At 35.9% G+C, this 13976-nt stretch overlaps 1 protein-coding gene across 2 annotated transcripts; it reads left to right on the top strand.

The window, feature by feature from the left end:
- Nucleotides 1-339: 339 nt before the first annotated feature.
- On the top strand, nucleotides 340-6470 carry LOC135834807 (pancreatic triacylglycerol lipase-like). Of its 2 annotated transcripts, XR_010556767.1 has the most exons (8): nucleotides 340-545; nucleotides 646-745; nucleotides 818-966; nucleotides 1993-2241; nucleotides 2884-3102; nucleotides 4464-4644; nucleotides 4787-5010; nucleotides 6038-6470. XR_010556767.1 is itself a non-coding variant. In XM_065348776.1 (7 exons), exons 1-7 carry the CDS (start codon nucleotides 497-499, stop codon nucleotides 4854-4856), a joined length of 1017 nt encoding a protein of 338 aa, XP_065204848.1. In that variant the 5' UTR covers nucleotides 340-496; the 3' UTR covers nucleotides 4857-5143. The 2 variants fall into 2 exon arrangements, 1 of the variants encoding a protein (XP_065204848.1); XM_065348776.1 differs by lacking the exon at nucleotides 6038-6470 and having other exon boundaries at nucleotides 4787-5143.
- Nucleotides 6471-13976: the final 7506 nt, after the last annotated feature.

The following is a 13976-nucleotide window of genomic DNA, read 5'->3' as shown; positions in this document are numbered from 1 at the left end:
TTTCATTTTGGTAATTCGTAGTAGGTAATCCCATACATTTTCACCCAATTCTATGAAAATTGCATAATGTTTGATGTCTTTGTAAGCACCTCACTCCTACTCGTCTATTTTATTCACGCGACGATTAATCGTTGCACTGGATTTTTCTTCAAAGAATGAAAACACACATTGGTAACCTAAAAAGAAAAACTATTCAAGGTAACGTTTCGGCAGATTTATTTGAGATCGAGCGATATCGCACGATATTGATAGAAATGCACCGAAACAATAAACAACCGAAGAAACAACTGTTTGTGTACAATAAATACGATCACATGTGTACCTAAATCGTGCGGGAAAAATATACAACTAAAACATACACAATGTAATACTCGTAGACGTGTCATACATCGAAATGTCCAACATATATGTGTTTTAATTATAGAAATTCGATAAATTCTCATTAATCGTTTACCAGCGTATATCGTAATGTTTAATAAGTTGAATTATAAACTCAATGGTTATCACGAGTGTTCTTTTATGTACCACTTTCACTGCATTTTGGGGTAAGTGAGCGCATTCGTTTGTTTAATTTTTATATAGCTTATCGATCGATATTCGTGATATCTTTTTCTGAATGATTTTTTCATTTTTCATGGAACACAGGAATGAACCCCTATTCTGTAAGAATGACACCAAAAGGTAATTGTACCGAATGTTGCCCTATCGAAGAAAAAGAAGATATAGGCTTTTATCTTTATACCAGGTAACATGCCTTATTTAAAAAAAAAAAAAGATTAAAAAAATTATGTATGTATTTTGATTTGTGTACCTATAGGTCTAATACGATGACACCTCAACGTCTATGGGTGGATAATGCTACTTCTTTATACGAATCCAATTTGAAAATGTACCACCCGACTGTCATTTACGTTCACGGGTTCACTGAACAAGCCAATGCCAAAGGAGCAACGACCGTTAAAAATGGTAAGTACCTATTTGATTACATAATGCACTAAGTGTACCTTTAGGTAGAAAAAAAGTCGTAGGATTTTGACCAAATTCACTGGACACCTTCAAATTGATTCGAAATTCATGCAGGAAAAATTTTAGCTACGGAGGTGCCCTTGGAGTTAAGATATGGATCCTCAAAGAATGGAATTTTTGAAAAAATCGTGGTTGTTTCGATTTAGTCCTTACTCAACCGGTTTTGAGGGAAATGGCCCATTGCCATTAAAATCCAGCACCACTTTTGAGTTCCTACTGAGTGATTAAAAATTTGCAAATTGTTTATTTTGGGCTAACTTCGTGTTTTGAAACTTTTTTCCTCTCAATATTTCGCAGTAATTATGCTAAAACAGTGAAAAATATCATTTCTGAATCTGGAGAAGTATTTCGAAAACTAGTGATGTCATTTTTTTGATCTCCCATTTTGCCAATTAAAAAAAAAAACAAAACCAGAAAAACAGCCAAAAACTTGACAAATTTTTTAGGTTTTGAAATTGGTAACAGTGTCTAAACCGTACTCCAAAAAAAATTTTCCACTTTCCAGAAAGAAATCTTTGATATTTTGGCTCAATCGATGAGGAATATTTGAGAATAAAAAATTCACAAAACACAAATTTACCCAAAAATAATCAAGTAACAAATTTTCAAACCCCAAGTAAGCCTCAAAAAAGTTGTCTAGGATTTTCATGACAATGGCCTATCAACGAAGAATCTCAAATATCATCTTTGGGAATAGGAAAATTTTTCCAAAACAGGTTGGGTAAATTGCTAGAGAAAAAAACCTACGACTTTTTCAAAAAATTACCCCTCTTTGGGAACCCATATCTTTTCTCCAGGGGCACCTCTGAAGCCAAAATTTTCTCAAAGCGACTTCTAACTCGAAACGAAGGTCTCCACTGATTTTGGTCAAAATCCTTCAATCTGTTTTTTTTCCCACAATCCATCACTTTTTGTACCTAGAGCCAAAAATAATTAATTTGATCAATTTTCGAATACGATTTTCAGCTTATTTAATGCGAGGTTCGTACAACGTCATTGTCGTAGACTGGAGCCCTCTATGTGCATTTCCATGGTACGCTCACGCCGTCGTAAATACTCACGCTGTCGGATTGTATTTAGCGAAATTCGTCAGATTTATCGTCAGACACGGTGTACCCATAAAAAGCATACATTTGATAGGTTTCAGTTTGGGAGCAGAAATCGTCGGATTTACCGGAAAAGACACGACTTTTGGAAAATTACCTAGAATTACAGGTACCTGCATAATATACCAGAACTTGATTAGTTTACACTAGTTTTGGAGCTTATTTTTTTTAAGGAATTGAGTAATGTTTTGAAACATGTTTTTTGAGACATTTTATAAAATGTTGAATTTTTTGAATAGTCTGTACCTAATTAACCCCTCAGGAGTCAATTTCTACATTCATCAGAATTCATACAGAACTAAAGATCCCTGAAAATCTTTAGAATAAATTAATGCAATTCGAACTATGTCTGGCTTTCACAATTTCACCTTCGATACTCACATTTAACTCAAAAAAAAATTAGTTCTGCGCCTTACTGGATTTGACTGGTCTTGAACTTGTAAAATTTGAAAAATCTCAGAAATTGGAGATCGTTAGAATAAATGTCTTAATGTTTTCTGCTCTGTTTTTTTTTCAATTTTTCAAGTTTATGAGAATTTTTATGAAAAGTGAAGAGATTGGAAAATTTTCCAATGAACACTTTTTTTTAGACCATTTCTCTTTTAATATCGAAGGGTATTGAATTGAGGCACAACTAAGTTTAACATTTTATTGAGGTGCATTTCTCTTGAAGAAATTTTCCTCGAATTTCTCAACTTGGTAAATTTTCTCTTTCCGCAAGCAATTTTATAAAACAATGTATTTTTTTCAGGGTTAGATCCTGCTTTCCCTCTATACATGTTCTCAGGGAAACAAGGCCATCTAGCATCAACTGATGCGGAATTCGTTGACGTCATTCACACGGATGGCGGCGTATTTGGATTCCCAATTGCTTTGGGTGACGCTGATTTCTTCCCTAATGGTGGTTTTCCAGCTCAACCCGGCTGCAGGATTAATTCATTATTGCAAAAGAATCAAATCAAGAGAATTGGTAAGTTATCATACATTTAGAGCCTCAAGCATCCTTCAGGGGGCCAAAAATGATTTTTAGTATAACTTCGGTCATTGCTTTTTAAACACTCTGTCAACCGTTTTGAAGTCGTACATTCTTTGAAAATTAGATTTCTTTTCAACTTTTTCTGGAACTTATAAATTGGTAAAAAAAAAAAACATCACTCTTGAATTCAACATTCTAAAAATTTTGCACTGCCACGTAAAATGGTCGACAGGGTGCCCAATATAAGCACCAACAAAAATTATACTTAGGTGCTGCCAAGGTTAATTTTCGGTCTTCTCAGAGCGATAAATTCAAGCGATCACTGGAGGCTCCAGAATGGCCCAAACTATCGATTATTGATGTGTGGGAGTTGAATTAATTTCGGCTTGCTTGGTTAAAATAAAAAAATCAAGAAGAAGTTTAAAAATCACCCTCAAGACAGCTTTTCTCTATTAGGTATTAAATTTTCAAAAATTTGCCAAAAGTTCAAACAATGAGATTAAAAGGTTTCATTATTGGTACCAAAAAGCGATGAGCTACTTTGGCGGTAAAATCAAATCCAAGCAAAATAATGTGGAGAACCTCGTATTCTTTTTTTTGTGTTGGAGGGAGGGGTGAAACCACCATCAAAACATTAACAAGGAATCTGGGACTTCGGGGACCCCTTCTTTGGTGATCGTTTATCAATTCTCAACCGGATTACATTTCTAGACAAATGAGGGGTGAGACTGAGAAAAAAACACTCCTCCCTCATTCAAAAATTGATTTTCAAGCTAAAGAAAATCAATTCCCATTCCAAAAAGTGTTATTTTTTTCATTTAAAAGTTTAAAAAACGATAAAATTGAAAACACAGTTTACAAAATTTGAAAATACGAGACAGGATGTCCTACTGTCAATTGTTTGAGAGTAATACATTTTCACCATTAACATAAGCAAAGCATTCGGGGTTCTTACGTGAATTTCTGCCTATCCTAAAAATTGAAAAGGGTGCACAAATTTCTGAAGAATTTTCAAAAAATTCGAAGACCTAAGTTCCATTGAAAAATTAAAATTTAATCAAATTGGGATAGAACGTTATTATTCTGATTTAGATCTAATTTGTGACTTCGTAAATCAATCTGCGAAGGTTTCGAGCTCTAAAAAAACTTGCAGCAGATTTAGGATTTTTTTTTTTGTTGCAAAGAATTGAATTTTATTTCGATCATTTTTTTGATAATTTTTCCAAAAATTGCGAAACCTAAAAGTCTCCTTCAGAAGCGATTCATGAGCCGATCGATAATGAATTACCAATAATGATTGTCATTGTCATATGCAAAGTAGGTAAATTTTTCAACTGAAATTTTCATCTCCACAGTTTCCTGTAGTCACGATCGAGCTTGGCAATATTACGCCGAATCTATTCTCAACGAAAAAGGGTTTCCAGCGGTCAGATGCGCCAATTACGAAACATTCTTAGCCGGAGTTTGCCATCAACATTCAGATCCTCGAACGAACAGGAGCGAAATTCAATACATGGGATTTGCAGCTAATCCTCGGTAAGTGATTTAATCATTTTCCCAGTTGTCTTTGCCAATCGAGTTCTATTATGAAAAGCTAGAAGATGAAAAAAAAAACAACAAGGTGGCTAATACAAGTTGGAAACATGATTTTAATCTGTGCTTGTGGTGTGCATTTCAGCCTGAAGGGGAAATTTTTCCTCGCCACCAATAGCAGAGAACCATTCGCGACTAATTACAGAAAATTATGAAGATATTTTGACAAATTTCTTCAATCATCAGTTATCACCGCAAAACCTACTTAATTTTGATTTGCGGATCGAAAAATCATACCCACAAACAGTCAAGTCGGGCAAGATGACGCACCAAGGAAAGATGCCGAAACTGTGACCAGACTTCTAAAATGTTATTTTATTTGTTTAAGTATTTATTTACAGTCATTATTATTATTATTTGTACTTCGTGGTTCACTCGATTATTTTCGGTTTTTAAAAATAGAATGAATTTCAAAAATTAAATAAATGAAAGTACATCTTGAGCGATTCTTGAACGCAGGGTTTGGAATTTCCCACAACTTTTGGCTGTTACACAGGAGGGTAAGCTATCATCCCGATATTCTATTTTTCAGAAAAAAAACCACTCAATTTACCACCAGAGGTGATCTCAAAACTAAAAAAACAAAAAAAAAAGTTGTAAGGTTCACCTTCAGCAGCCGCTGAACTCAATTCTTTGATTTCTGGTGAATTTTTGAAATCACATATTCGACTCATTTTCCATGATGAGCTCACGATACGATTAAATTAAGTCAGTATAAGCTGAACTTTGGTTCACACTCTCATTTTTGAACCATCTTTCTCGATTGGAGATGGATTACCAGCCTTCGAGGAGTCTCCAGGGGATTTTAGATTCTCCAGTTCAGAGAAACTTGACATCAAAATGATCGGAATGAAATTCAGCACTTTTCAATTCGTCGATTATTGTATTTTCGAAAACAATTTTCCGAGAACAAGTTACAGAGGAGGGTAAGGTATCATCCCAATATTCTATTTTAGAAAAAAAAAATCACCCAATTCACCACCAGAGGTGATCTCAAAACCTGAAAAAACAAAAAAAAGTTATAGTTGACTCTCAGTAGCCGACAGCCGTTGAACTTCATTTTTTGATTTTTGGTGAATTTTTGAAATTACTGATTCGGCTCATTTTCTCATGTTGACCTCACGATATGATTAAATTATATATTAAGGCAGAAAGCTTAATTTTGGTTTACACTCTCATTTTTATGAACCATCTTGCTCGATTGAAGATGCTTTCATCAAGCCATCTAGGATCCTTCAGTGGACTTTAGATTCTCCACTTTGGTGAAACTTGACATCAAAATGATAGGAATGAAATTCAGCACTGTTCAATTCGATTATTGTATTTTTGTTTACAGATTCAAACACAATTTTCCTGAATCTGTACCTGCTGATTCAAGTAACAACTTTTTTCAAGAGCCGAAAAAATTCAACAATTCATAATTAAAGGAGCTGAATTTGATTCTGGTCCTTTCAATAGTAATATTTTCCAAACTGGAAGATTCAAAAAACCACTGGAAGCTTTAGAATGACTCGAAGCCTCCAAAAATCGATTCGAGAATTCAATAAAAATGAATAGCTTTCAACCTCGATTTAATTAAACGTTGAAATAATCTTAATTCCAAGAGGTGCGTTACTTTTTTTTTTTTTTTTAGTTTTTGGTTTTGGGAGAATTTAAGTTTTGTTAAGTTATGTTCTGATTTTTTTTAGTTTTAGTTTTAGGGGAAATATAGGTTTTAAGTATTATACTTATGTTTTGATTGGTTAATAAAAATTTAGTTTTGTATTGTTTATCGTTTTTTTTTTCAATTATTCTAAGGGTCAAGGCATATAAAATTTTCACCAGTTATCTGAAACTTTTGCAGATCCAAAAAACAAATATAACACAATTTTTAGGGGCCTATCTCTAATTTTGTCAAAAAATCCATTGCTTCATAAGCAGCTGCGAAACGATCAAAATGCATCCCAACACTTCACCGACCATGATCTATACTGCATATTTGATGTTATTGAATGCTTTTGACACCGGAAACATCGTCCGTAGATCCGCAGTTATTATTGGAATCAGACGCAAATCAGTACAACTGAGAATTACCCAATTGAGAAGAATTCTCAGATCCTTACAATTACGCGATATATCGATTGAAGATGGTATGTTTCGAATCCGAATCCAATTCAGCAAAAAGTTTAAAATGGAAAATGATCAGAGTTATTACAGACTTGTGGAAATATCTATGAACGAAACGACATCAGAATGGATCATTCGAAACAGTGAGCTGAAAAAGTCGTAGAAAAGAATGAAAGTGGATATCAGAAACAGCGAATAGAAGAGATATGTCGATCGTCGATTTAATAAAATATTTCGACACGCTTGTACCCGGAGTTTGAGACAGTACCTCATCGTATGATGATATCGATAGGTAGTTCTACGACCTGTTCAGAGGTATGTCAAGTTTCACCTTCTTCGAACTTTTAAGAACGTTACTTGTCAATTTGAACGGCCGGAGAGTACGCGAGATATACTTTCTCCCTCTCATTCAATACGAAGGCCAAAATGAGGAAAGTTTTGCATACTATATGAACGTATTCAAAAACGATTGGTCTGAGTTTATCGAAGAATTCCAAATCCACATTGAATTAATGCCAAATTTCGAAAATATCTTCGATGAGTTCAATCATGTTTTCATCGATATCCATGGTCCATATTACGATCAACGTTTTTATGAAAAACCGGTTGAGTTCATCCGAGAACAATTCGTACCTATCCCAGTCTCAATGGCGAAGAATAGAAATATGAAACAACCGTCAAAACACAACGTACCGCTAAGTGCGGCCCTACACCTCGGCATTGTAAAAATCGGTAATCAAGAGTCGCCGAAAAAACCCAACAGATCGCCTGAAGAAAGGCAACAACTTATAAGTAAAATTGTTTCCGATGTCGCCAGCGCTGTATTAAATGTCGAACCAATTCCTTCAACGAGCAGGGAATTAAACCCAGAAGCGGGAAGAACCAAGACAAAACCAGTAAAAGTCACAATTAATCGCAAAAAAATCAGCGAAATAAAACAGGTAAAGTCAAAAATCATACCTAATATCTCGCCGAAAAATGGGTACAGGAAGAAGCTTTTCACCCACTGATTTTCCAGTCCTTCATCGTCACGTTGTACCAAGAACCTGCCATTCTCGAAACGCCGGTGTTCAGGCTATCCATAAGCCGAAGCTTGTCAGCCCAACGCTTCGAATATATCATTGACCCAGAGATCGCCACAGTAATTTGCGATTTCAAGGATGATCCGGTGTACTGGTACAGAGTGAGTATTAGTGTGCTTAAAACAGCTCCCATCCTACACACCCGACAACATTCGCTTACTTGCAAAAAAGCCAAACAACCGAAGCACGGCAAAAAATACTCGTTGCTGGGTAAACAGTCCGGTGCTCGGTAGTTAGATTTGGCTAAATTGCAAGTGAAAGTGACCTATAAGTGCCTATTGTGCGCGAAGTAGATTTCACTAACCCCCCTATGCCATTTTTTGCTTTGCTTTGTTTGATCCAGTAAGCGAATCAATAGATCCAGTGAATGTTCGAAGTTAGATATGAGTTAGTTTGTCGAAGGTATGGTGAATTGAAAGTTTGAACCGTAGAGGGAGTTCAAGTGTTCAGAAAGTGTTCTTTTTCATCTACAAAACAACCTCCGTTCATTTCTCTCATCTCCGGCCCGATTCTTTTCATTTCCGCCCGTAAACATGTAAGTACCAGTTTCAACTTTCATCTTCCCAGTTCTATCTCACGATCATGATTTGCATCTCTCACGTCCATGGCAATGTTGCAGGGCGAATAATGATGCAAATCAAAATCAGATACTGCCAGCTCCGAGATCTAGAATCAGGTTTACGGCCGAGATATTATTCACGGCAGAGGTAGAATTGATCGACGGAATTCCCTACGTTAAGGGACATATTGTAAAGACATTTTCAGGCTTCAGATGCGAATTTGTGGTACAAGAAGAGGCCTTTCGGCCTCTGGTTTCCCAAGCGTTCAACGTGGTGTTGTACCAGGAACCCGCTAGCTTCGAAACGCCGGTGTATAGGCTATCAATCAGCCGACATGCATCCACCCAGCGCTACGAATACATTATTAGCCCGGAAATCGCTATGGTAATTTGTAATTTTAACAACGATCCGGCATATTGTACTCGAGTAAGATACTTGCACAAATCTACCCATTTTATTCTCCAAATACATTCGCTTAGTTGCAAAAAAAGCCAAACAACCGAATACGGCAGAAAATACTCGCTGCTGGGTAAATAGTCCGATGTTCGGCAGTAAGATTTGGCCGAATTGCAAACGAATAGTCCGATGTTCGGCAGTAAGATTTGGCCGAATTGCAAACGAAAGCGAACTACAAGCGCCTATTGTGCCAAAGTAGACCTTACTAACCCCCCTATGCCATGTTTTGCTTTGCTTTTGTTTGATCTAGTGAGCAAATTGGCTTATTCAGCGAATGTTCGAGGTAATTTGAGTTGAATGAAAGTTTGAACATTCGAGCGAAATCAAGCAGAGTTGTTGAATTTTTCGCCAATCTACGTTGTTGTCGTTTTATTCTTTTTCGTTGATTTTCTTTTTTTTGCTGTTGTTATGTTCCCCCCCCCCATTGTAGATACCCCTATGTCCATATTTTGCTGCTTTGTAGTATTACTCTTTCATTTTTTTTTCTTTTTGCATTTAATATGAATAAAAAGTGGTTTGATTTACTCTGATTTCATAAATGCAAATTCTCAATGCTAACATCTCTCTTTCGATAATTACAGACTACAAAAGCTGAAAACCAGATGCAATTTTGCACCTCGTACATAACAGCAGCGAACCAAGGCGAAACTCGAGTAAAGTAAACCTTAGATAGAACTTAACGATAATAAAGCTTCGTAGACGAAAACCGAAGCAACTGAGTAATTCTAGAATTAATTTTAGTTCTAAAAATACACTCAGAAATCTTCGGTAACACATAATAAATAGATACCTACGTTAGGATAAGCGATAATCAGCTATTTTTCAATACTAGATCCAGCTACCTGTACTGAAACCAAAGCTCATTTGTAGTTGGTGACGAAGGAAATGATTTTAGCTACGATTCCGAACGGGTTACGCGATTAATTGATAATAATACGCGATGCTGCGTTGAAATTTTCAATTTAGCCCTTTGAGTATATAATATTACATGAAATGGAGGGCTAATAATGTAGGTTCCGTGGAGGTTTCTGTAGAGCGCGCTCGACTTGGTTCAGTAAAAGAACCCATAATCACTTTGGAGACAATTTTGTAAAGTAAAAAATGGTTTAATGAGTACCCAAGGAGTTTTAAGCTTTCCCTTGAACATTTTTAAACATTTGAAATTCAATTCATCGCTTACATTTATCAAAATCGCTATCGTGGGTTCTTTTACTGAACCAGCCTACCTGGTTCAGTAAAAGAACCCATGTTGGCGATTCTAAATGAATTGACGCGATTATTTGAATTTTGAGTATTTAAACGGTCGAGTGAAGGCTTAGGACTCCTCAGGTACACATCAAACAATTTTTTACTTCACAAAATAGTCTCCAAAGTGATTTGGGTTTTCCATCACCACATCCCTCTAATTGATATTCATTTTTTGATTTTGTGAATTTTATTTTGTTTTTTGCTTTTTTGTTACTAGTCTACAGATGATTTCGTAATTTTTATTATTTTTTATCGCGATTGGAATTTAATTAGTATTAAGTATTTACTCTTTTATTGTTGTAAATTATATCAATTTAAAAGGCTGCCTTACAAGTATTCAAACGTTTCATTCGCGGCTCAAAATCTTTTAGATCGCATGTCTAAAAATAAAGTTTTGCAGGCTAGAATTGCGAGAGAAAGATGAGCTTTCGATAGAGCTTTTCCATTAAACTCTCGTAATGGACCATTTTATAATAGAGACCTCACAGGGTCATTTTTCTGATCTGTGTTTCACACACCCCCTAGTTCTCCTACCGGTGAATTTCAGGATGAAGCAGAAATTGAAGCCCAGATTGCAGACGCGCTCGAACTGATCAAACTCGATCAGGCCAATGACCAGCACAACCACAGCAACAGTGAATGTATGTCAATCCGAAGGTCAGATAAAATTGAACACGATTTCACTTTTAACAATTTCAAATTTTATTGCAAAATTCGTGTAAATTTTTCATGTTTTTTTCATCTTTCTTCTATTTTTATATTTTTCTTAAAATTCAAAATTCCAGCATTCGATCAAAAATTTTCTTCAAATTTTCTCACGCTTAAACACCACTGGACCATCATTCTTTCACTAAATAATTACAATTATTGTACCTGATGTAATCGTACGTACCTATATGGCTGTGTACTTTTTACATTCAATATTAATATAATTATGTATATGTTTGAAATGATCTTAGTGACTTTAAACTAAATAAATATGTATATGTTTGAAATGATCTTAGTGACTTTAAACTAAATAAATAAATAATTTCATTTCTTTTTGAACAGATTGGGTGCATGGTGAGAGGGGAGGAGGAGAGGGTAGGTGTTTTGTTTTTTATCGTGAGGTTAAAAATACGTCGACCAATTCCCTCAAGTTAGGTAACGGTTTTTAAAAAAATCTTGGGCAGTTTGAGCTGTCTCTAAGGGGGGTGGGGGGGGAATAGGTTGAGGTGAAAAAAATTGAAAATTTCATGGGCGCTACGGTGCGAGGTCCGAGCCACTCGGATTCCCCACGGTCCCACCGTGGAAAATCCGACGACTCCCTTCAAGTGGACCAAAGTGACCCACATACTGCTGCAGTAAGAAGTCACAAGCTATTCGTCTTCTGAAGAGAGTGACGAGCAGACCTCGAAGAAAGAGGCCGCGAGAGTGTTATTGACATTACGATATACTCTGTCTCACATTACTCAAGTATCCGGGAAGTTTGATTTTTCTGCATTTAATTCCTAGATTTCAGAATAAAAACAATACTGCGCTCTGATGGCGACTTTTCTCTTGATAAAATCCGACTTACCAGGGATCCTCGCATGAAGTGTCCTCCCGAGGATTTGGGAAGAAATTGGTCTCAGTGGTAGCCTTCGGTCCAAGTACCACACCAATGAAATTTCAGCTGTCAATGAGTTTGGCTCCCACAGAAAAATTTCGAATTTAAAAATTTTCAAAAATCGATTATTCCGACGCTCAGTGTCTTCTCACGGTGATATTGTGGGCAAATTCTGGTCCACGCGCTTGCACAAAGGACTTCTTTCGTTTTTACCATAAGAATTAATTATTCAAATTTCCATCGAAAATAAAGAATTTGAATCATGTACGTATCTACGAAAAATTACAATAAAATGAAAAATTTATTCGAACGTGAAAAATGAAACAGGTTCTTGTGCAAGCGCGTAGGTCAAAATTTTTCCACGGCAACGCTGCGGGAAAACCCCGAACATCGCGGTAACGGTTTTTGAAAATTTTTCAAATTTAAAATTTCACTGTGGGAGCTCAACTCAACACCGAAAGCAAAAATTTCAACAGTTGTGGTACATACTTGGGGCATGAGCTACCACTGACTATAAGACAACCTTATCTTGGAGTAATGTAACAAAAGATTTTTTTTCATACTTAAATCATTTTTTTTTTTTTTAAATTAAAAATAACATAAACAGATCGAGCCGAAGCAAAACAATTCCAGCTGCTGCGGTGTCCATGTACTGGAATACGCCAACCGTTTAGCCAGAAGCCAACTCGTCGACTTCACAGCGTGCGACATTCCAGAAATTCGCCAACGCATGGCTAAAGAAGTGGAAGCTCGAAAGTTGATGGATTAGAGTACGGTTACGGTAATTTTAGGTTACGATAATTCAAGTTCCATTGAATTCAAAAATTTGACAAGAAAAGGAGAAAATGATAATCTCAAAATTTAATTTTTAATAAAATATTAGAATAGCTCATTGCAAAAATAGCCCTTGTCCAAAATGAAAATAAAAAACAAGCGAGACAAAAACCCACTGTGAAGTCCTGATGAATTGGTATCGTGTATTCAAAGTGATTTTTTTATCAACTTGAGTAATTCCCGTTACTCTTGGAAAAACTTTTAGAGGACTATCATACTGATGCATCCATAAAACGCAGTGGAGAAAAGAACCTCCCCAATTTTTTTTCGAAGTGACAAGGGCTATTTTTGCAATGAGCTCCTCATTTGTAATACTTGTATTTGATTTTTGAATGCATTTTGTTACGTGTTGATTTCAAAACTATAAGACTGTTTTCATTCATAACGATGAAATTGTAAATATGAAGAGTCCACGGAAAGAACCAGGTAAGTCACCTTTTTTTCAAAAATGAGTTTAGGGTTGAATTAAATTCACACTGAGGAGTAGAAAAATGTAGTCCATTTACATTTTGAAAAAATCGATTTTTCGTGGTTAAAATGGCCTTTAAAAAAAAGAGAAGAGAAAAATGAGCCGAGACCAAATGTGAGGCGACAGGAAGAAAATTTCAACATCGTCAACTATTTAGAATACAAAAATTTTTCATTATGTCATCATAATAATCGATTTTCATCGAATTCAAGTGGTTGCAAAACACTGATTTTTCGATTTTTTGCTTGATTTTTTCACGTAAACAGTGACTTTTCAAGTCGTGACTGGCTCATCTCTTCATTTTTTTCCTACAATGCCTCAAGTTGTGTTTGTGGGATTTGTGTGATGTATTTCCAGTCATTACCTTGATGAAATTCAAATTCGCTACAAAATTGGAGCCTTCTGATACTTCAAAACGCCGTAACTCAGAATGGTTCTTTCCCTGGACTCTTCATATTTAATTAAACGTTGCTCATCCCTCGATTTGGTTTCAGTATTTCGAATTCTATTTCTGTAAATTCGTTCTCACGGCTACGAATCGAAAACGACGACACACGTTTAATTATTGTCGAATCTCATATGACCGGTGAATATAAAGCATGCCATTTAATAATTCATTCATTGGCCAAATACTTGCACCAGTCGGTCGGTAGATATTCTTCGCGAATAAACATTTCAACGACTTTGTAGGTACCTCTAGAGTCGACAGAAAAGATTGATTACGACAGCTTGTGCGTGCAGGATCAAAAGTATATGTAAGTAGCTCCAGACCTACACCCAGGTTGTTCAGGCAGGCGCTTCAAAAAGAAAAAGAAAAAAAGACTAGAAGCCGGCCACTGCAACGAATTACTCATAGAGAGAAAAATGTCCGCGGTACATAATTGGCCCATTAATAAGGAGACGACGTTAATATGCGCGACAAGTTGTGAATG

Source organism: Planococcus citri, chromosome 2 (genome assembly GCF_950023065.1).
Source record: "Planococcus citri chromosome 2, ihPlaCitr1.1, whole genome shotgun sequence".
NCBI classification, from domain to species: domain Eukaryota; kingdom Metazoa; phylum Arthropoda; class Insecta; order Hemiptera; family Pseudococcidae; genus Planococcus; species Planococcus citri.
This window is presented reverse-complemented; position numbering and strand designations above follow the sequence as displayed.